Source organism: Lepidochelys kempii, chromosome 12 (genome assembly GCF_965140265.1).
Source record: "Lepidochelys kempii isolate rLepKem1 chromosome 12, rLepKem1.hap2, whole genome shotgun sequence".
Lineage (NCBI taxonomy): Eukaryota > Metazoa > Chordata > Testudines > Cheloniidae > Lepidochelys > Lepidochelys kempii.
The window spans coordinates 43003108-43023277 of NC_133267.1; the positions used below are offsets into that span (position 1 = coordinate 43003108).

A 20170-nucleotide genomic window follows, 5' to 3' on the forward strand; every position below is an offset into this window, starting at 1 on the left:
CCAAGATGGCCAGTGATGCAACCTCATGCTCTGGGTGTCCCTGACCTCTGATTGCCAGAAGTTGGGAGTGGACATTAGGGGATGGATCACTCAATAAACTGTCCTGTTCATTCCCTCTGGGGCACCTGGCATTGGCCACTGTCAGAAGACAGGATATTGGGCTAGATGGACCATTAGTCTGACCCAGTATGGCCGTTCTTATGTGTCAAAATATACATAGTAAATACTCTTAAATCAAACTCTCATTAGTTCTCAAGCAGCATTTTTCTTACTTTGCCTGTCTGTAAATTTTGGTTATCATTGATGGAAATATTTTTTCATTGGTTTGTGTATGTGTATGGTGAAATCGATGTTTACCAACATTTACTGGTTAAAAACCTAATGCTTCAGCCTAAGTATAGCTAACATGTCCACATTGCACACAGCATGTAATAAGGGGCATTTTTCCCAGGGCAGGTAGGAATTTCAGAGCCAGCAGTGTTCTTGTCTTCTAGCACACTGTCCTAGCACATGCCTCTTGTCACTGCCTGCTGTAATTGTTCTTGCTGTATCTGCTGCTTTCAGAATTTATTAACTGCAAAATCTTAAAGATTTCCTTCCAGAATGATTTGGAGGGTGTTCTTTGGTGTACAGTTCTGATTCCTTTGGGCAAAGGGGGAATTGGGAACCAAATGAGCCAGTAGAATGCAACTGGCCAGTTGCTCCACTGAAAAATTTGAGAGGAGTCTTCTGCCTGTGTGCACAGCTCCCAACATACTCTTCCTGTAAGTCCTAGATTTGCTTGCAGTGACCTCAGACAGGCGCCCCCTTTGCTAGTGCACTTTGTGTGTGCTAGAGCTGGGGCGAATGTTATGGGGGCAGTGGTGTTGTCCTGAGCCATTGCTCACTACTTAGGAGGTGGCTGAGTCCTGGGGGGAGCGATGAGGAGTTGAGTCCAATGGCTTTGTCCAGGGCTTCTTTTTAGTGGTGCTTTCTTCTAACCATCTTTCTTGTGGTGTTTTATGCTGTGAATAGTATGACGCTGATCTGTTCCTAATGCCTGCTTTGTCTGTTTTATCCCTTTTGTCTGTTTGGACTCCTGCTGTATGTTAGAATGAAAAGGTAAGAGTTAACTCTTCTAGATGGTGCATGCTTTCACTGGATCTGTAGAGGCTTCTGTGTGTCCAGTCACCACATGGAGGCGCTGTGCACTAACACTGCAGTTGTGATTAATGCCATGTGCTAGCTATGCTATACTTGTCTAACAAGCTCATTGTAGTCCAGTTTTTGTTTTGTCATTAAATTCCCTTATCCATGGCAGCCCTGGATCTCAGTTGTGGCCTCTCCCAAGCTGTGAACCTATCTTGATCCCTTCCTTCCTTGTTTGAGGAATTTAGGCAGCTTCCTGTGTTCCTCTCTTTTAAAAAGTCTGATCGTCCTGGAGCCTTGATGTATTCTCCTTACCACAAGGTGTGTTTTGCTTCCCACTGGCAAAGTGGGACAGCGCTGGGTAATTCAGATGCTCTCCTGTATATAAGGGGGAGTGGGATAAGAACTCCATCGCTGGAGTGGTTACAGCAGCGTTGGGAAACAGATACATGCAGGGGAGCATGGACTACCACATACCACATAGGCTCAGTAGGCAGCACTGGACTCTTCAGTACAAATCCATTGCACATCTTTTCTGGAACTATCTGGCTGTCAAGGATCAGCAGAGTGGGGTAGGCATCAACTGATCTTTATGGCTGTAGCCTTTGTCTTTGTTTGTCCTGTCATCAGTTTTGGTACCTTGCGTTGTACGTAAGAAAACAAAGAAAATGTAAAGCAGGGTTCCAAGAATGTTTATGCAGACCACCCCAGTCAGCTGCACTTTGTATTCAGGGGGGAGGGGGCATGTCCTCTTGCTCTCCTCTGAGATCTGAAGGGAAGCAACCTCCTCCAGTGATATAAAAGTCTGATTGCTGAAATGCTCCAGGCTGGAGGAAGAGAGAATCAAGAAAACTACAAGGAGAGAGATGTTTCCTTCTTGCAGAGCCATCTCAAATTTGCAGCAGAATGCTGCTGATTGAGCTTCTGTCAGGCACTCTAAACTCTGACATGGCTAGTCTGTGGCAGATCTCGAAGGGGAATAATAGGTACCTGAGCGGCTGCAGCACAATCCTGTGGGGAAGACAGAGGTGGCTTTCAGAGAAGGTTCTGCTGGAGGACATGGGGGTGAAGCGTGTTCATTCTGCATATACAGAGGTATAGGTGAAAGGAAAAATGAGGCTGTTCTAATATGGTATGGAAACCTGCCCCAACAGGTCTAGTACCATCCCACCTGCAAATCACCCATTGCTCTTTAATTGGCCTTCAGTCTGTCTCAGCAGGACAGCCAGCTCCAGCACATTTTTGGACTCCATTTGACTGCCTATTTCTTAGGTCATTTTACTTAATGTCAGCTCTGAGATGGAAAGATGAGTGGAATGAGAGAGAGAGAGAGAGATTACTTCTTCACTGCTTTAGTTAATTTACCTGGAGATCCATCAGCTTTAACAAGCATTATGTCATGCTCTGGCAAGTGGGTCAAGACTTTCTTTAAATGAGAACGTGTTTTCTAGAGAATGAAACTTGGAGAGATGTGCAGTATCCTTCCCTCTGAAAATGTGAACCCACCCTGTGGCTATTCCAGCCTGTCTTTAGTGTGCGAGCAAGAGTGTTTTGGTGGGTTGTGGTGGTGATAGGCTTCCATTTCATCACTCCAACTATTGTGAGGCCCATCACAACCTGTCTATAGTAGTCCTCACCTGAGAACTATGGTCAGTGTTATCTGCTGCTGGTAATCCCAATCTGAGTACACCCATGGAATGTATGTGCTGCTACAGAACAGTGACATCATAGAACCATAGGGTTAGAAGGAACCTCAGGGGTCATCTAGTCTAACCCCCTGGCAAGATACAGGATTTGATGTATCTAAACCAGTGGTGTCAACCTTATAACAAAGGAGGGCTTCAAACTGTGTCGGCCAAACAGTGTCTCCATATTTTAATACGATTTAAAGCTCCCTCTATTAATTTATATTTTAAGTTCAGCTTGTTTTGTATGTATTTAGATAGGTTGTTTTTATGTACAGTATTGTCTGTTTATGCACTTGTGTAAACTAAAATGATGTAAACATGACACAACAATAATGAATCAGCCATTAGTATATTGTGTTGAAGCAGGCTCTGGACCTTATGAAATGCTCTGGTGGACCGTAGTTTGGGCACCCCTGGTCTAAGCCATCCAAGACAGCTGGCTATCCAGCTTCTTTTTGAAAGCCTCCAGTGAAGGATTTTCCACAACTTCTTGGGACACTATGTTCCATTGTCCTACTGTTCTTACAGTTAAGAAGTTTTTCCTGAAATTGATGGATGGAGTAGTGAGATACCCATGACTACCAGTCCAAGAGTTAGAGTAGACTGAGGCAAACTATCTCATGCGGATGACTTGTCTCCTAAAAACAGCCACATTGCAGTCCCTGAAAGAGCCACTTTTCCTGAGGAGTAAGATGACGACCCTGGTAATCAGTGCCATCAACTTCTGCAGAACCTAAGCGCTCATTCTGAAAAGTTTCTGCCCCTCAAGCTTGGAAAGAAAAACGTCCAAATGTAAACATTGGAGATGATAGTGCAGTTTTGCCATCCTGAATTTGTGGGCAGTTCTGGTGCTATGTTGCTGAATGTCATAGAATCATAGAATATCAGGGTTGGAAGGGACCTCAGGAAGTCATCTAGTCCAACCCCCTGCTCAAAGCAGGACCAATCCTCAACTAAATCATCCCAGCCAGGGCTTTGTCAAGCCTGACCTTAAAAAATCTCTTAAGGAAGGAGATTCCCCAACCTTCCTAGGTAACGCGTTCCAGTGTTTCAGCACCCTCCAAGTGAAAAAGTTTTTCCTAATATCCAACCTAAACCTCCCTGTCTGCAATTTGAGACCATTACTCCTTGTTCTGTCATCTGGCACCACTGAGAACAGTCTAGATCCATCCTCTTTGGAACCCCCTTTCAGGTAGTTGAAAGCAGCTATCAAATTCACCCTCATTCTTCTCTTCTGCAGACTGACTAATCCCAGTTTCCTCAGCCTGTCTTCATAAGTCATGTGTTCCAGCCCCCTAATAATTTTTGTTGCCCTCTGCTGGACTCTTTCCAATTTTTCCACATCCTCCTTGTAGTGTGGGGCCCAAAACTGGACGCAGTACTCCAGATGAGGCCTCACCAATGTCGAATACAGGGGAATGATCACGTCCCTGGATCTGCTGGCAATGCTCCTACTTATACAGCTCAAAATGCTGTTAGCCTTCTTGGCAACAAGGGCCCACTGTTGACTCGTATCCAGCTTCTCGTCCACTGTAACCCCCAGGTCCCTTTCTGCAGAACTGCTGCCTAGCCATTCGGTCCCTAGTCTGTAACGGTGCATGGGATTCTTCCGTCCTAAGTGCAGGACTCTGCACTTGTCCTTGTTGAACCTCATCAGATTTCTTTTGGCCCAATCCTCCAATTTGTCTAGGTCCCTCTGTATCCTATCCCTACCCTCCAGCATATCTACCACTCCTCCCAGTTTAGTGTCATCTGCAAACTTGCTGAGGGTGCAATCCACACCATCCTCCAGATCATTTGTGAAGATATTGAACAAAACTGGCCCCAGGACCGACCCTTGGGGCACTCCACTTGATACCGGCTGCCAACTAGACATGGAGCCATTGATCACTACCCGCTGAGCCCGACAATCTAGCCAGCTTTCTATCCACCTTATATTCCGTTCATTCAGCCCAAACTTCTTTAATTTGCTGGCAAGAATACTGTGGGCGAGCATGTCAAAAGCTTTGCTAAAGTCAAGGAACAACACGTCCACGGCTTTCCCCTCATCCTCATGTCAGAGTTCTGCCAATCCACAGTGGCATGAATTAGCACAACTGTAGTCAATTTTATTCCTACTATCCATAATCCTGTGGGCAGAAGTGAAACCTGAGAGAAATCAGGCCAATTCCATGCTGCTGCTGGTGTGTGGGGAAGCTGTGAGCAGGAGAAGGTGGGTAGGCCCTGGGGAAGCTCTTCACTGGGGGTACTACCCAACTATTGGAGACGGGGTAGGAGGTAGATCAGTGGAAATTCTCCCACTTTGACTACCCTGGAGGGTTTGCAGCGCGGAAGAGAAGAGAGAGAGCTATCCCTGCAGATAGCTAGGGAAGAGTGATAAACTTAGGACATAATGACATCTGTTTCTGTTGTGGGAATGCCTAAAGACCCCCATCAGGGATCCCACTATGCCAGGCACTCCATACACATAACAAAAAGGTGGTCCCTGCCCTAAAGAACTTAGATTAAGTCAGCCAGAAGCTGGTGTGAAAGAGCCCCAATGCAAGGACAGCATCCTGTGGAAGACCAGCAGCTCTTCTTATTTTCAGCAGCTGATGGCAGGGGAACTCTGTTTTTTATCTGCCTCTGGGCTGGTTGGCTTAGCTCTCTAGTAGCTTTGTAGTATGGTGTTCAGGTCCTGGCCAGACATCAGTATCAATATGTTCAGATAACCCAGCCTGCGCAATCAGAGATGTTCTGTGTGGAAGGATGTGTACACTAATCTTTAGGAATCATTCTTGGATCCCTACATCAAAAGTGTGGAAGACAAGTGTTGTGAGTATACTTTCTGATGGATCTTTCTTCTTCACAGCTTGTACCCCAGTTAGTTCGTATTCTAAAGAACCTTATCATGTCTGGATATTCACCAGAGCATGACGTGTCTGGGATCAGTGACCCCTTCCTGCAGGTAAGGATTGATAGTAAAACTCTCGGGTAGCTCTGTCTCCCGTGCAGTGTTTGGGACTTGGTTTCTGACTCCTTTGCCTATTATGCGAATTCATGGCAGGAGGAGTAAGCTTATAGCTATCCATATTATTTCCATGTCAGTTGTTTGGTTGTAGGGGGAGTGCTTCTGGCTAGAGGATAAAGACCTAAACATAGTATAAATCCTTACATCCTGGGAAAGACCTCATTGAGGGAGAAGAGTTCAAATCCTCCATCTCTGCTCTAAAGCAGAGGGCCTTGTGATTTAATTGCCATATTTATCAGCATTTGATCTGTCTCTCCTGCACTCTTCCATGAGTTAACCGGAGGCCATTGCATAAAGTTGCTTTGTCATAGAATCATAGAATATCAAGATTGGAAGGGACCTCAGGAGGTCATCTAGTCCAACCCCCTGCTCAAAGCAGGACCAATCCCCAACCAAATCATCCCAGCCAGGGCTTTGTCAAGCCTGAGCTTAAAAACCTCTTAAGGAAGGAGATTCCACCACCTCCCTAGGTAGTCCATTCCAGATGGGTTATGCCAGATGTGATTTAATTTGCTGCCTTTTTGTCTTTTCAGGTGCGAATCCTGCGGTTACTAAGAATCCTGGGGCGAAATGATGACGACTCAAGTGAAGCAATGAATGACATACTTGCACAGGTGAGGCCTGCCAGGTTAAGTTGATATTCAGCCTAAATTGTTCCTCTTAATTTCATCTTGTTACTTCTAGTTACGTCCTTATGTACCACAGCATGAGCATCAACTCATTGCGCCACAAGTGTGTGCTTCTGCGGGCAGTGATTTAATCTGGCAGGAGCTAACAAGCTGGGCAAGTGGGAGGGCGGTGCCTTGTTCTGATACAGAAATGGGAGGCGGCCTGGGTAGGGTGCTGCAGGTGCTGGCAAAGCACTGGCAGTTACTTTACTTTGTTTTTTTCCAGGTTGCCACTAATACAGAAACAAGTAAAAACGTGGGTAATGCCATCCTCTATGAAACTGTATTGACTATTATGGACATCAAGTCTGAGAGTGGACTGCGAGTACGTTGCCTTTACCATGGTTCTTTTTACTAAACCCATAGGATTGTAAAAGTTAGAGATGAAATGACTGATTAAATGGAGTCCACCTGTTGGGGCTAGGGCAGGTACTACTTTTCCTAGTGGATGTATGAAGCTTAAACCATTACGCTTGATTTTAGTCAAACAATGGGCCCCAGGCTGAATTAATCAGTTACCGATGGCTAGTACTTAGGGCTCTAAAGTGTCACTGGAATTGGTTGAATCATAGAAAGGTAGGACTGGCAGGGACTTCAATGGGTCGTCTAGTCGTCCCCTGCACTGAGGCAGGACTAAGTATCATCTAGATCAGTGTTTCCCAAACTTACAACAGTTGCGTACCCCTTTTGAGGCATTTGTCTTACCTGCGTACCTTTCTCTGGTGAAGATAATTGGGGGGTGGGGGTGGTAGCCACATTTTTATAACACACTCCTAATTAGTTTCATTCTGGATTAAATGTTTATTAGAAATAAATACAAAATTATATTCCATACAGTTGAAACAAAAATTGTAATAGAAATAATAGTTACGTATAGAAATAGTACTAGAAATAATTAAAATAATAGAAGCGAATCAACAGTCTGGCAGAACAGCGTGTGCGTATATGTATATATATTTATATATATATAGTGAATTCGTATCATTCTGAAATTAAAATACGCTGGTTTGGTTAGGTTAGTGAAGAAAGCACTAGTTTTAATACTTACTATTTCGGTACTAAAAAATTTTCAGTACAAACCAAACTATTCAGTGCGAGGGATGGAACTGCTTCTGACCAGACACTGTCGTGGGGATATCTGGCTCGATGTTTGTGATCTTAAGATGAAGATGGGGCTCCATGTCAATAAGATGATTTCATTCTTTTGTTTTGATGCCAACCAGCACAGAGAATCTGATCTCGCACAAATATGAGGTGGGAAAAGGCAGAAGATACTTGTCCGATAGAGCTGGATATTCAGAGCTAACCCCCAGCCAAAATGACGTCAGTGTATTTTGCTCAAATTTTGTTTTCAGGAAGCTATCTGAAGCCAGCTCCAAGAGCTGCTGTTCTTCTGAAGCAGAGAGGTTATTTGGCAATGTTTGAACATTGATGATAAAAGGGTTCCTTATCCATTCAGAAGTGCTGTCCAGTTCAGGGAAATGCTTACGAAGATCTTTCTGCAAGCTTTCCAAATGCTACTTCATGGTTTGCAACACATCACTATCAAGTTCGTTAGTTGAGTTTATTACTAAGTCATGAAGAGATGGAAAGGAATCCAGTTCATGACGACTAAGACGTTTATGCCACATTTTCAATTTTGTGACCATGGCGCTCACTCTGTCTTGAACATGGAATATTGATATGAGTTTCCCTTACAAGGATAGATTGAGGTTGTTTAAATGAGCAAATATATCTGCAATATATGCTAGTTTGCATAGCCATTTCCAGTCATGTATACGGTCTCGCAGGTTAAAGGTTTCATCTAAAAAAAACTTGCAGTTCTTCTCACAGCTCGTACAGGCGATTCAGAACTTTTCCACGTGAAAGCCAATGCACTTCAGTGTGAAACAGGAGTTGTGTGTAATCACTGCCCATCTCATCACAAAGCTGAGAAAACAGCCGGGTGTTCAGAGGGCGACCTTTCACAAAATTGTTTATTTTCGCAGCTTCATCCAGTACTTGCTTTAGATCTGCCTGCATGTTCTGGGTGGTGAGTGCTTCCCTGTGAATGCAACAATGAGTCGATTTGCTTCTGGTGCAAGAGCTTGAATACGTGCAACAACTCCTTTCTTCGAACCAGTCATGGCTCTGGCGCCATCCGTGCTTAGTCCAACACAACGACTCCAATCCAAGTCATTGTTTTTGATAAAGTCATCAATAAACTTTAAAAATAGCTTCTCCAGTTGTATGTGTTGGCCTAGGTTGGCAGAACAAAATATCATCGTGGACTTCATTATTCAGCTCATATCTGAGAAACAACAAAAGATTACCTAAATTCACAATATCAGTGGATTCATCCGCTTGCAGTGCATAGTAGCGACTCTTGTACTCTTGACAATAATTGCTGCTTTACGTTTTCGGCCATATCTGTGATTCTACGATGAACACGGTTATTTGAGAGGGGGACACAATCTATAGCTTTGCTAGCCTTAAAAAGAAAAGGAGTACTTGTGGCACCGTAGAGACTAACCAATTTATTTGAGCATAAGCTTTGTTAGTCTCTAAGGTGCCACAAGTACTCCTTTTCTTTTTGCGGATACAGACTAAAATGGCTGCTACTCTGAAACCTGTCATTTTGCTAACCTTGTCTCCAATCATCACTTGCACCATTACTTTGGCTGCAGGTTTTACTAATGTCTCGCCAATCGCTTCAGCAGCTCCGGACTTTGCAATTAAGTTCACCACGCTATATGAAGCTTCCAAAGCTTTCATATTTTCACCTCCCGTCACATTACGAATTTGTTTTTTGGGACTTTTGGAGATCTTTGCGCCTATTTTTGAAGAATTCTACAGGTTTTCCCTTGTATTCTTTGTTTGCTATTGAAATGGCGTTTTGGGTTGGATGGTTTCATACTTTCATTTGTGAGTCTCGTAACAAATCACACATAGTGAAATAGGCTCCACCTCATCGCCAGTCCACGAAAATCCCAGTTTAAGATATTCTTCAACATATTTGCAGGCTTTTTTCGTTTTCTTTGCAGCTGATACGCTCAATAAACTTACAGACTGTTCACACGGTTCACTAATTTTGTCGTCACAATTGTCTGACATAGCCATATCACTGCATTTTTCGGCATAATTATCACTAACATTCATATTTCCTTCATAATTTTCTTTTGTATATTTCAAACTTCCCGTTTTTAGCCAGCGATCCATTGTAAATGGGTTTAACAAAAACAAAGAGAAATTTTGTATATTAATACACACCAAGTATGTACTTGCTATGATCTTTAGATTACTACGAGTAGTTATTCACTTTTATCTTTTATCCATCAGTATGACTTCTGCGCATGCCACAAAGGGAAGCGTATTGCCCGAGCCGTGGTAACATGCACGTGTGGTTTGCGTTGGTTCTGCTGTGCTATTAGATGTTACTGAACGCGTTATCATATTAGTTGCAATGTAAACCTGTGTGTATTTCTACTGTACAAAGGTACATCACTCTCATATATTAAATTTTAATGAATTGTTTTCTGCTGCTAAAAAAACTATGATAAAGTAAAAAAAAAAATTCTGCTGCGTACCCCTTGAAACCCTTTCACGTACCACTAGGAGTATATGTACCACACTTTGGGAAACACTGATCTAGATCATCCCTGACAAATGTTTGTCTAAAAAACCCCCAGTGGTGGAGATTCCACAGCCTCCGTAGATAACTTATTCCCATGCTTAGCTACCCTGACAGGAAGTTTTTCCTAACATCTAGCCTAAATCTCTGAGAGTGGCTATGGTGCTGGTGGTAGATGAGAATCTCAGATCTTGGGCTTGGGACGATGTTACGTCAGTGAGATCCTGTGCCAGATGTGCTACCAGTAGCAATGTCTGGAAGTTAACTGCTTGTAATATTGTGAGGGAAGGGATGAGAGCTGTACAGAACCATAATGTGTTGACACAGTGTGTGTCTCTTCCTGAGCTCCAGGAGGGTGATAATGGATTCCTCTTGTAATTTGTATCCACTGGCCAAGGAGGTGGAGACATAACTTGGAATGTCTGAGGGGAGCTGTAGATCATGGTTAGTGAGTTTATTCCACAGTGGAAGCATGCACAGCTGTACCGAGACTTAGTGGCCTTGTATGACTTGCTGTATGCTGTGCAGTGAGATTCCTCTTTGGCCGGGTGTGCAGCCTTCTCCCAGAGCCACACTGCACTTAAAGTGCAGCGGGGAGCCGGAGCCATGTGCGTGACTCCTGCCTCTTTCTCTGATTAATCAGTGTCTGGAGTTCTTGCTGTTTCGGCCCATCATTAGCCTTAGCACTTTGCATGCAAGGTCACTGAAGGACTATGGGGGCTCATGAAGCAGCGGTGAGGAGCAGGAGCTTGCTGTGATCACTAACCTTCCCTAACTCTCTTTTTCTGCAGGTGTTAGCCATTAACATCCTAGGCCGTTTCTTGTTAAATAACGACAAAAATATTAGGTAAGTTCCCTGAAGTGTGTCAGACATGGGGCACTGTTGTGTTAAGAGTCTGCAGACGCAGCCCCCAAGGCAGTGTTGGGAAAGGTTACTGGGGTGGGTATGGCTAAACTGCCTTGGTGACTAGTTTTCTCTCTCCCTGCCACACTTCTTTCCCTGGGTGTATCATGGCCTTTCTGCACTAGCGGGCAGGTCTACAGCAAGCTACTGCAGCCCAGTTATAGTCTGGACACAGGTTCCTGGAATAGCTCAGACAATGTTTTTTCCAACGGCCAGTGAAGCTGCGCTTTCCCTTTGTCACAGAAGAAGTATCTCTTATGGTACATCTACATCCTCTGCTTGGAAACTCCCCTGGTTGGGTCAGAGAGCAGCCTGGCAGATTTTCCTTTGCTCCCAGTAGCACTGGGAAAATCCTGTCTTAGTGCAGAGGAAGACTAAATCCCTTTACTTTGCAATGAAACAGAATGGCTGGCACCAATGTGGTGTTCTTCCTTTGTCCTCTCTATCCCAGATATGTAGCTTTAACATCTTTGTTGAAGACGGTGCAGACAGACCACAATGCAGTACAGCGGCACAGAAGCACCATTGTGGACTGCCTAAAAGATCTGGATGTCTCCATTAAACGGTAATTAAGCTACAGAGAGCTATCTGTCTGACTTATTACGTCAGGACTGTGAGCCTGTGGGATGGGGAGAGAGACAGATGCACGTTAACAGCCCAGTGCAGCAGTCCCACAAGGGAGACTGTTATTACTGTCCAGTCTGCCCCCTGCTTCAGAGAGAACAGGGTTGGTGACAGGCAGCCAACTTATCAGGGAAGTTGATCTTACGTAGTAAGTGTCTTAGGGGCCTGGGCCATGGAACTCCTTGCTAGAAGAGCTCAGAACAGGCTCAAGCCTAAATGAGTTGAGATCAAGTTGTAAAACTCATCTTTTTAGTAAACTCTCTCCCTTCCCCCAAGTTTATGCTTGTAAAGCAATCCATGAAAGGCCTACAGGCCCAGAGTGGTTCTCCACTGCCTGGAGGATTAGGCAGAAGTGTACAGTGTTCTGGGCTTTTGTGCAATACTCCGCTGTCATGGTAATAGGAGTTATATAGAAAGCTAGGGGAGATTGTCACAAATGCAGGATTGTTTCCTGTTGTACATTTTCTGGTGTTCAGTTTGAATTTAAATGTTCAGACTGGTAGGGTTTCCACTCTGTCCCTTGGGAGATCGTTCCATAGTCTAGCACATCTCACTTCCAGGGATTTTTTTTCTTGACATTCACCCTCAGTTTCATTCTGTTACCGCCTAGTTACTTCCTTTTTGCCACACTAAACACCTTGATTTTTCATCTTGCGCCTGTGCAATACTTGTGAGCTGTTTTGTGGTTCTGTCTCTCCCACCATGCCCTAGCCTCACTTTGCCAAGTGTTGCATATTTAGCTTTTTCAATCCTTCTCCTAAATTAGGCCTTTCAGCCCTTTGATCACATACTACTCTTACCTAAACTCGCTCCGGTTTGTCAGTATTGTTCCTGTAATGTGGTGTTCAGAACTCCGTGTGATATTCCATGTATCTTTGCACCAAAGCCAAAGAGAGGGGCCAATGTATCCTTGCTCGGTGATGACACATCTCTGCACGTGCAGCCCAAAATTTTATTGCCCTCATTGCTGTCCTGTCACATTGCAAACATATCTGTTTTGTTATCCCTGCAATCTGAGTCTCCTTCGACATCACGGCGTGTCAGGTTTCTCTCCCTATTGAAAATCTGTGTAATAGATTCAACTTTGACAAATAATCAGTTTTCATGTTTTTAGTCTCTCTGGACCTTTTATTTCTGTCCTTGCTCCTGTCATTAGCTCAATTGTTCTGAATGTTGCTATTCTGCAAATTGGATCTGCCCTTCTGTTAACATTTAACTTAATCTGTCTTTGTAATGGGTATTGTGCGCGCCAATCTTGTAATCAGTGAACCCCATTCTGAGGTATGATTGAATAAGGATTCAGCAGATCAACCTCTTTCTATTGTTGAGAGCCAGGGCCTGCATGAGAGGCTACAGATGGCTGTGGTGTGTCCGAGCCTCGTATGGCCCGCAGGTGTAGGGTGGGAGGTCCAAGTGTCATGCTCTGGAGCATGGTAAGAAATCAGTGGTATGCTAGTGCCCCGTAGAAGCTTCTACTCTCTTTGGTGCAGTTGGAGGATGAAGCTTTAGAGTGATCCATCGGCAGAGTGCCCTGTCACAATGCTGACACTCAAGCTGCTGACAACGCACGTCTGTCATTCTGGTAATCAGCTGACTTGGTGACAGAATCCCCAGGAGCACTAAAAGCAGATGTGTGTGGAAGCCAAGGGGGATGATAGCTTTTTTTTGTGCATTTGGTATTGGCTCTCTATTTAGGTGCATCCTTGTCTACTTTAGCTATATTGTTGTGTATGTCTGTTCAGTGCAGTTCAAAGTGGGCTTGGCCCTTCCTTTCAGCTTGTCATCTGCCCACTAAATAAGCTCAAGCTTTGTGCTTGGGAGCTCCATAAAGGAAATAAATCTCTGAATATGGTCAAAGAAACAGCAGCTGTGTCCTGTGCTCAGTGCTCTGATGTATGGGGTTGTGAAGCACCAAAGCACTTCCTGTCTTGCTGCTATATTGATAAACTTCAACATGACACAAGATTAAAATTTAAACATGAAACACCAATGGCCTAGTAGGGTTAAGGACAATAAAAAGGAAATTTTAAAATATATCAGGAAAAAAGCAATCTAGCAATGGTATAGGTCCGTTATTAGACAGGGTGAAATTGTTAGTGATGTAGAAAAGGCAAAAGTGTTTAATTTTTTTTATATAGGGAAGAAGCTAGATTACATAGAATTTACAGTGTTAAAGAAATACTTTATATTATGACAGTAACTAGGGAGATATTAAATGGTAGCGGCTAACGCTAAACTGTTTCAAATCTTCAGGACCAGATAACTTGCACTCAAGAGTATCAAGAATAGGATGGGGAGCTCTCTGATCCATTGATATTGATATTTAACAAATCTTGGAATACTGGGGAAATCCCAAGTAATTGGAAAAAAGCGAATGTGCTCGTACTTGAAAAGGGTCAGCAGGTAACTTAAATAACCACAGGCTGGTTGCCTGTGCCTCAGTCCCAGACAAACTCAGGAAAATGGTGATATTGAGTATAATCGGTGAAAAACTAAAGGATGGCAGCACAATTCAATGATTTTACTGAAAATAGGTCTCAGCAAATAAACTTAATATCTCTTGAATACGCATTTGATTGACAGAGAGAGGTGACTTGACATAATACACTGAGACTTCAGTAAGAGATTTAACTTAGTCCTGCACAACAGTCTGATTTAAAATACTGAGCACTAAACAAAATGATTGTAGCACCTATTAAATGGATTTTAAAACTGGCCAAGTGATCTCCAAGATAACTGTAAGTGATGGTGTTTCCTCTTCAAGAAGTCTGTCTGTGGCCTCGTGATATTCAGTATCTCTGTTGATCTGAAAGAGAAAATAAAATCATTGCTGATTGATTGCAGGTGACAGATTAGTGAAATGGTAAATGGTCGATAGCTCAGTTATATAGAATAATATGTATTGCTTGGGAAAAATAAGCTGGGCTCAAGTGAACAATGTGTGTTTTAATATAGCCAAATACAAGGTAATACATCTGGGAACCAACAATTTAGGTCACACTTACAGTATGGTGGCCTGTATTCTGGAAAGCAGTGACTCTGAAAAGGACGTAAGGGTCATTGTGGAAACCAGCTGAACATGAGCACTCAGTGCAGTGCTGTGGCTGAGGGCTAATGCAATCCTTGGGCCTGTCAACAGGGGAACACTGAATAGAAGGTATAACCATTGTGTAAAACATTCATGAAACCATAACTGGAAAATCGTGTCCAGTTCTGGTGTCCACAGTTCAAAAAGGTTGTTGACTAACTGGAAGGGGTTCAGAGAAGAACTACAATGATTTGCGGTCTGGAAAATCTGTTTTACAGTGAGAGTAAAGGAGTTCCATCTATTTAGTGTATGCAAGAGAAGGTAAGAGGTGACTTGATCACTGTGTACAAGTACCTACACGGGGAAAAGATTTGTGATTGTAGAGGGCTCCCTAATCTAGCAGACACAGACAGAATGAGACCCAATGGTTGGAAACTAAAGCTAAACAAATTCAGACTAGAAATAAGGCACCCGTTTTTAACAGTGAGGGTGATTAACCAGTGAAACAGCTTACCACGGATGTGGTGGATTCTCCATCCCTTGAAGTCTTTCAGATTGGATTTCTAGCTCAACCAGACCCTTTGGATTTGATGGAGTGAGGTTTTCTGTTCTGTGCTATGTGGGCAGTTAGACTAGTGGGTCTCAAACTTTTGTACTGGTGATCCCTTTCACACTGCAAGCCTCTGAGTGAGGACCCCCCCCCGCCTTATAAATTAAACACTTTTTTATATATTGAACACCATTATAAATGCTGGAGGGAAAGCAGGGTTTGGGGTGGAGGCTGACAGCTCACGACCCCCCATGTAATAACCTCACGACCCCCTGAGGAGTCCCCACCCCCAGTTTGAGAACCTATGAGTTAGACTAATGATCATCGTATCCTTCTGGCCTTCATCTATACAGTTGTAGTCTCTCAGGGCCTGGGGTTGCTTTCACTGTTATGTCAGTCTAATTCTGCAAGGCAGTGACCAATAGCTGGAGGTTCAGAAATTCTCAGATGGACACTTGCTGCTGAAAGGTGTTCTGTTTTTTAGGATAGTTGGAAGTTCTCCAGCATTTTTATAGAAGCCTCTCTTTTCCCCCTCTTTTCAGTTGTGTTTTGTTCTCTGGTGCTTAATATCTGCTGGTGAATGGAAAAGTAGCGTTAATCAAGATTGCTGCTCCTTTCCTTACTGAAATGTGAGAATGCAGGAAATGGAGAGATTTGGGCAGGTGGGAAACATGTCCCTGTATTTGTCATTTGATGGAGATAGCTTATTATATCGCTCTCTCTTGTTCCAGGCGTGCAATGGAGCTGAGCTTTGCATTAGTTAATGGGAACAACATCCGTGGAATGATGAAGGAACTGCTGTATTTCCTGGATTCCTGTGAGCCAGAGTTCAAGGCAGATTGTGCCTCTGGAATATTTCTTGCAGCAGAGAAGTAAGGGCTCAATTAAAGTTCACATTAATCCCCTGTTGGTCCTGGGAACTTTGTGGCTGGGCATTTGTGTCTCTCTCTCTGACACGCCAGAGCTAATGAGGCTGGGGAACATTGTTGGTCATTTCTTCCCCTCCACTCTGCAAATCAGCGGTGGTGGCATGCCTACAAACAGTGCCTCCCATAAAATGATAAGCACTTAATTACTGATTACATTGTTAAACAAATCCAGTGTGCTTACTCCTTCTGCTATGTGGAATGGATGCCGTGTTCAGTCTCATTTCCATTAAATTGTGAAACAAGATGATCTTATTACTACTGTGACTTTATAATTGGAAGACTAGCTCTACTGTCCTGTACTGCAGAGTATCACTTTATTCTGTAGTAAAGCTAGTAGTTTAATGGTGACATATTGAAAAAGTGAATCCATATACTATTTCCCAGCAAATGTGAGATGGCCTCCTAGTGAGCGATGGATCAGGAGGTGAGGGAAGAGGAAGCTTTCACAATCCTACCTGATTTTTTACTGGTGGTAAATGCCAGAACTAATCACTCCTCTGACTTTTTCTTCATTATCTTCTCAGATATGCCCCTTCCAAGCGCTGGCACATAGACACAATTATGCGAGTCCTAACAACGGTAAGTGGTGCATATCCTGAGAACCTATTAACAGCTTTCTGTAACTTCATGCAGTGGCTAGTCCTGCATCAGTTTAGAACCATCAGCCACTCTGCACTATAGTTGTATTGACTGCAGGCCCTTGGATGCTAATACAGAGCCCTGTGTGTGTAGGAGCCTGGGACAATTAGGGTGTTTCCTGAAAGGAGAATGGGAAAGGATTATTTTTTCGTCATCCCCCGTTCGTGTGTCGTCCATCCCCCACCCCCCCCGCCCCCCCAAATCATTTCAGAAGAGAATGTGCAAGAAGCCACTATGAAATGATGTCCTAATATTTAATACTTCAATGGCAGTAGCACCTAGGGGCTTCGGGAAGGGTTAGGGCCACTTTGTGCTGCGTGCAGTACAAGTAAATATGGAAATACAGGCTCTTTACCATAACCCAAGAAGCCAAGTGACATATGAAGGGTGAGAGGAAAGGGGTAAAATCAAATACATCTTTTTGAGATGGATACTCCTGCCATTTTTATGTAATTAATTATACACACAGTGCCAGCTAACCCAGCTACCTTTGGACCTAATTATCATTTATTGACTGACCACTTGATAACAATCACTGCTGAGGTGGGACTAGAGGAAGGCCTTGCAGATGAGATCAGGGAGGGCATGCCATGTGTAAAGGGCAGCATGGAAGAAAGCATGGAGGAGTTTGTGTGAGAAGCTGACAAATGGGTGCTATAATTTAATGTTTGAGACAACAGTCTTCTCACAAAACGCCTGAGAAACTGGGGCTGTGGTCTTCAGTTTGATTCCTGTCCTGAGTGTCTTCGTGTGGAAACGAGTAGCTTCCTTTGTTGAGACTGAGACTTGATTTCCATTCGAAGGCTAACTTCCACTGAGAACTGCCTTGGTAGTAAGAGGGGAGCTTCTAGCAAACAGTTGCCCTGGGGATTGCACAAGCTCCCTCACACAGTGCCCTGACTGAGGCCTGCTGAGGCATGTCTGCACTGCAGCTAGTGGCAGGCCTCCCAGACCAGGAAGACAGACACATGCTTGCTCTGCTCAAGCTCGCACGATAACGTCGTGGCACAGGCGGTGACATGGGCTCGTCACCCCAGTACAGACTCTGGGTTGTACTCGGGTGGCTAGCCCAAGCTACCGCCCACATTGCAGCGTCCACACTGACTGTTTCTAGTACGCTATCTAGCTAGCTTGAGCAGAGCTAGTGCATCTGTCTAGTCGCACTGGGAAGCACCCTCTCAGCTGCCATCCAGATGTACCCAACGGCCTCAGTCCCTTCTGGTCTCTTTTAGCTGTGTGTGTTGGGGTCCATCACTCTGTGCCTGCAGCTCTTAGTTTTCTTTTTGGCCAGACTTTATTCTGCTCACTGTTAATGCCAAGGGTTAGCTTAGTTGGTGTCATTAGGCTGCATGTAATTTTCCCTTTGTTTCTGTGATCTTGCACGGTTTTGACTTGGCCAGCCTTTTGGCTTTGTTCTTGATGTCATGGTCCACTGTACAAGAGATGCAATTCAAGTAGTATACCTCCTTCCTCCAAGATGCCAAAGTCAAATGACATGTTTGCTGCCTCATCTGCATTGTGGGGAGAGGTTATTCCCTAGCTCTTTGTTCAGTGTTCCTGGCCCCTAGCCAAAGGGTCTGTAAAGATAGATAAGCAGGCAAGTCCCCTGGCCTGTCCTTCATCAGAATAGACTCCGGCTGTGAGCAAGAGAACAAATAGAACCGCCTTCTGCATCCAGGAATTTTTGTGTCTTCAATGAAGCCTTTTCTTGGCACCGGAGAATGTGACACTGCTGCCTTCTGTGCTCTGTTCTTTGGAACCGAAATCCAAGGTACTCTGCATATTTGCATCTTCAGTGCTGAGGTCCACGCAAGGAGCAGAAGCCAGTGGTGCCATCATCCTTTCAGACCTGTCTGAGGGCTCAGAGAGATGCTTCTTTGGTGGAGGCATCTGTTCCTTTTTCCGCTGTCTTAATGCGGAAAAGGCAAAAGAGCCATGGTCCTGGGATCTCAAGTAAAGGAACATCTGTATAAGCTCTAAGAGAATGGAAGACCGTGGTGCTGAGTGATGCTGTGAAAGAATTTCTATCTTGGAGAGAACTTTTTGTGTGGATTCAAAATAAATATTGGCATTGGTGCTTGTGCAGCAGGGCCAACAGGAGAAGTTGTCGGGCCAACTTCTCTCCTCATTCCATCCTCTGTTTCTCCCTGAAGAAATGGAGTCCTAATCCATGCAAATGCATAACAGAAAATCAGTCACTACCTCCAAAGAGCTCTGTCTGGATTTGCCAAGACACGACGGGGGATGAAGTAGACATAGTAGGATGGGGGCAGGACAAACCTGTGGTGTATTTGGCACATTTTTGGTAGTAAGCAGCAGCCTTCGCTTACATCTGCCTAGCTATTCATGTACTGAGTGATGCAGATGGCAACGACTTATTTTCTTCCTGGTTCCTGTGGGGAAGCTTTTAATTTGATTACTTTTTAGTTTGTGTTGTGATAGCCTTCATTTTGACAGAGAAACCAGAGGGCCTCTGCAACTTGTATTTTTCTGGATCATCAGGATGTAGTTTGTTATATAGAGGGATTGGGGAGAAGCTAAATAATGACGGTCTCCTACTATTGCCTGACGGTGTGTGTTCACCATCAGCCATAGGATATGTCTACACAGCATGTTTACTGAGGCATGTGGGGTATGTGTAACTATGCACTGCAGTGAAAAGCAGGCTGCGTCCACGCTGCGGTGTGTAGGTACAGGTGGCAGTTAAATGCTGTGGCGAGGGGATGCACTGAGGAAAGGCTCTGATGGGGGAGGCTGTGGGAAGGGCTGCTGTAACTCCCTGTGCTGGGGAAGCACTTCAGCAGCAGGGAGGTAGTGGGACACTACGTTGCTATTTTTAGCCACGTTGGCAGGAGAGGCGCTGCTTGGGCGTGTAGTGAGATGTGTAGGGTATGAACCCTAAGGTTCTGGTTTGTCTTTACTGTACTTGCCTAAGCAGCGCCTTGCCATCTACACTCTTCTTTATACCATTGCCAGTGGGTTGTGCAGCATATGTACTCCACATGCTGCTGTAAGGAGTGTGCAGTGTAGACAAACCCATAGAGCATCTCTTTAGGATGTTGCAAAGCAGTTTTTAACTCCTAGCAGATTCTTTAAAGTACCCTTTGAGTCTGCCCTGAGCTGGCTTGCGTTTCACTGGTGGATGGAGTATGCTGGAAGAGGGTGTGACAGTGAAACCAAATAAGCCTCCTTATGTTTCTTGGAAATATGACTTCTCTTTCAGGCAGGAAGTTATGTTCGAGATGATGCTGTCCCCAACTTGATCCAGCTGATAACAAATAGCATGGAGATGCATGCCTATACTGTACAGAGACTCTACAAAGCCATCCTTGGTGACTACTCCCAGGTAGATGTCCAGCTCAGGTTTCGCAGCGACCCCTAGTGTCCCTGTT

At 44.3% G+C, this 20170-nt stretch overlaps 1 protein-coding gene and 1 non-coding gene across 5 annotated transcripts in view; both read left to right on the forward strand.

The window, feature by feature from the left end:
* The window catches only part of AP1G1 (adaptor related protein complex 1 subunit gamma 1), a 94126-nt gene that overhangs the window by 57050 nt on the left and 16906 nt on the right, over positions 1-20170 (forward strand). For all 4 annotated transcript variants that reach the window (XM_073308379.1, XM_073308380.1, XM_073308377.1 and 1 more), the window contains exons 7-14: positions 5668-5763; positions 6360-6440; positions 6721-6819; positions 10896-10951; positions 11460-11573; positions 15942-16082; positions 16664-16718; positions 20002-20124. In XM_073308379.1, the coding sequence (XP_073164480.1) occupies positions 5668-5763; positions 6360-6440; positions 6721-6819; positions 10896-10951; positions 11460-11573; positions 15942-16082; positions 16664-16718; positions 20002-20124 (765 nt within the window). The remainder of the gene's footprint in view (positions 1-5667; positions 5764-6359; positions 6441-6720; positions 6820-10895; positions 10952-11459; positions 11574-15941; positions 16083-16663; positions 16719-20001; positions 20125-20170) is intronic.
* LOC140896575 (small nucleolar RNA SNORD71) lies at positions 13116-13202 on the forward strand. Its single transcript, XR_012154585.1, has one exon. It is a non-coding gene; the product is annotated as a small nucleolar RNA SNORD71 (small nucleolar RNA).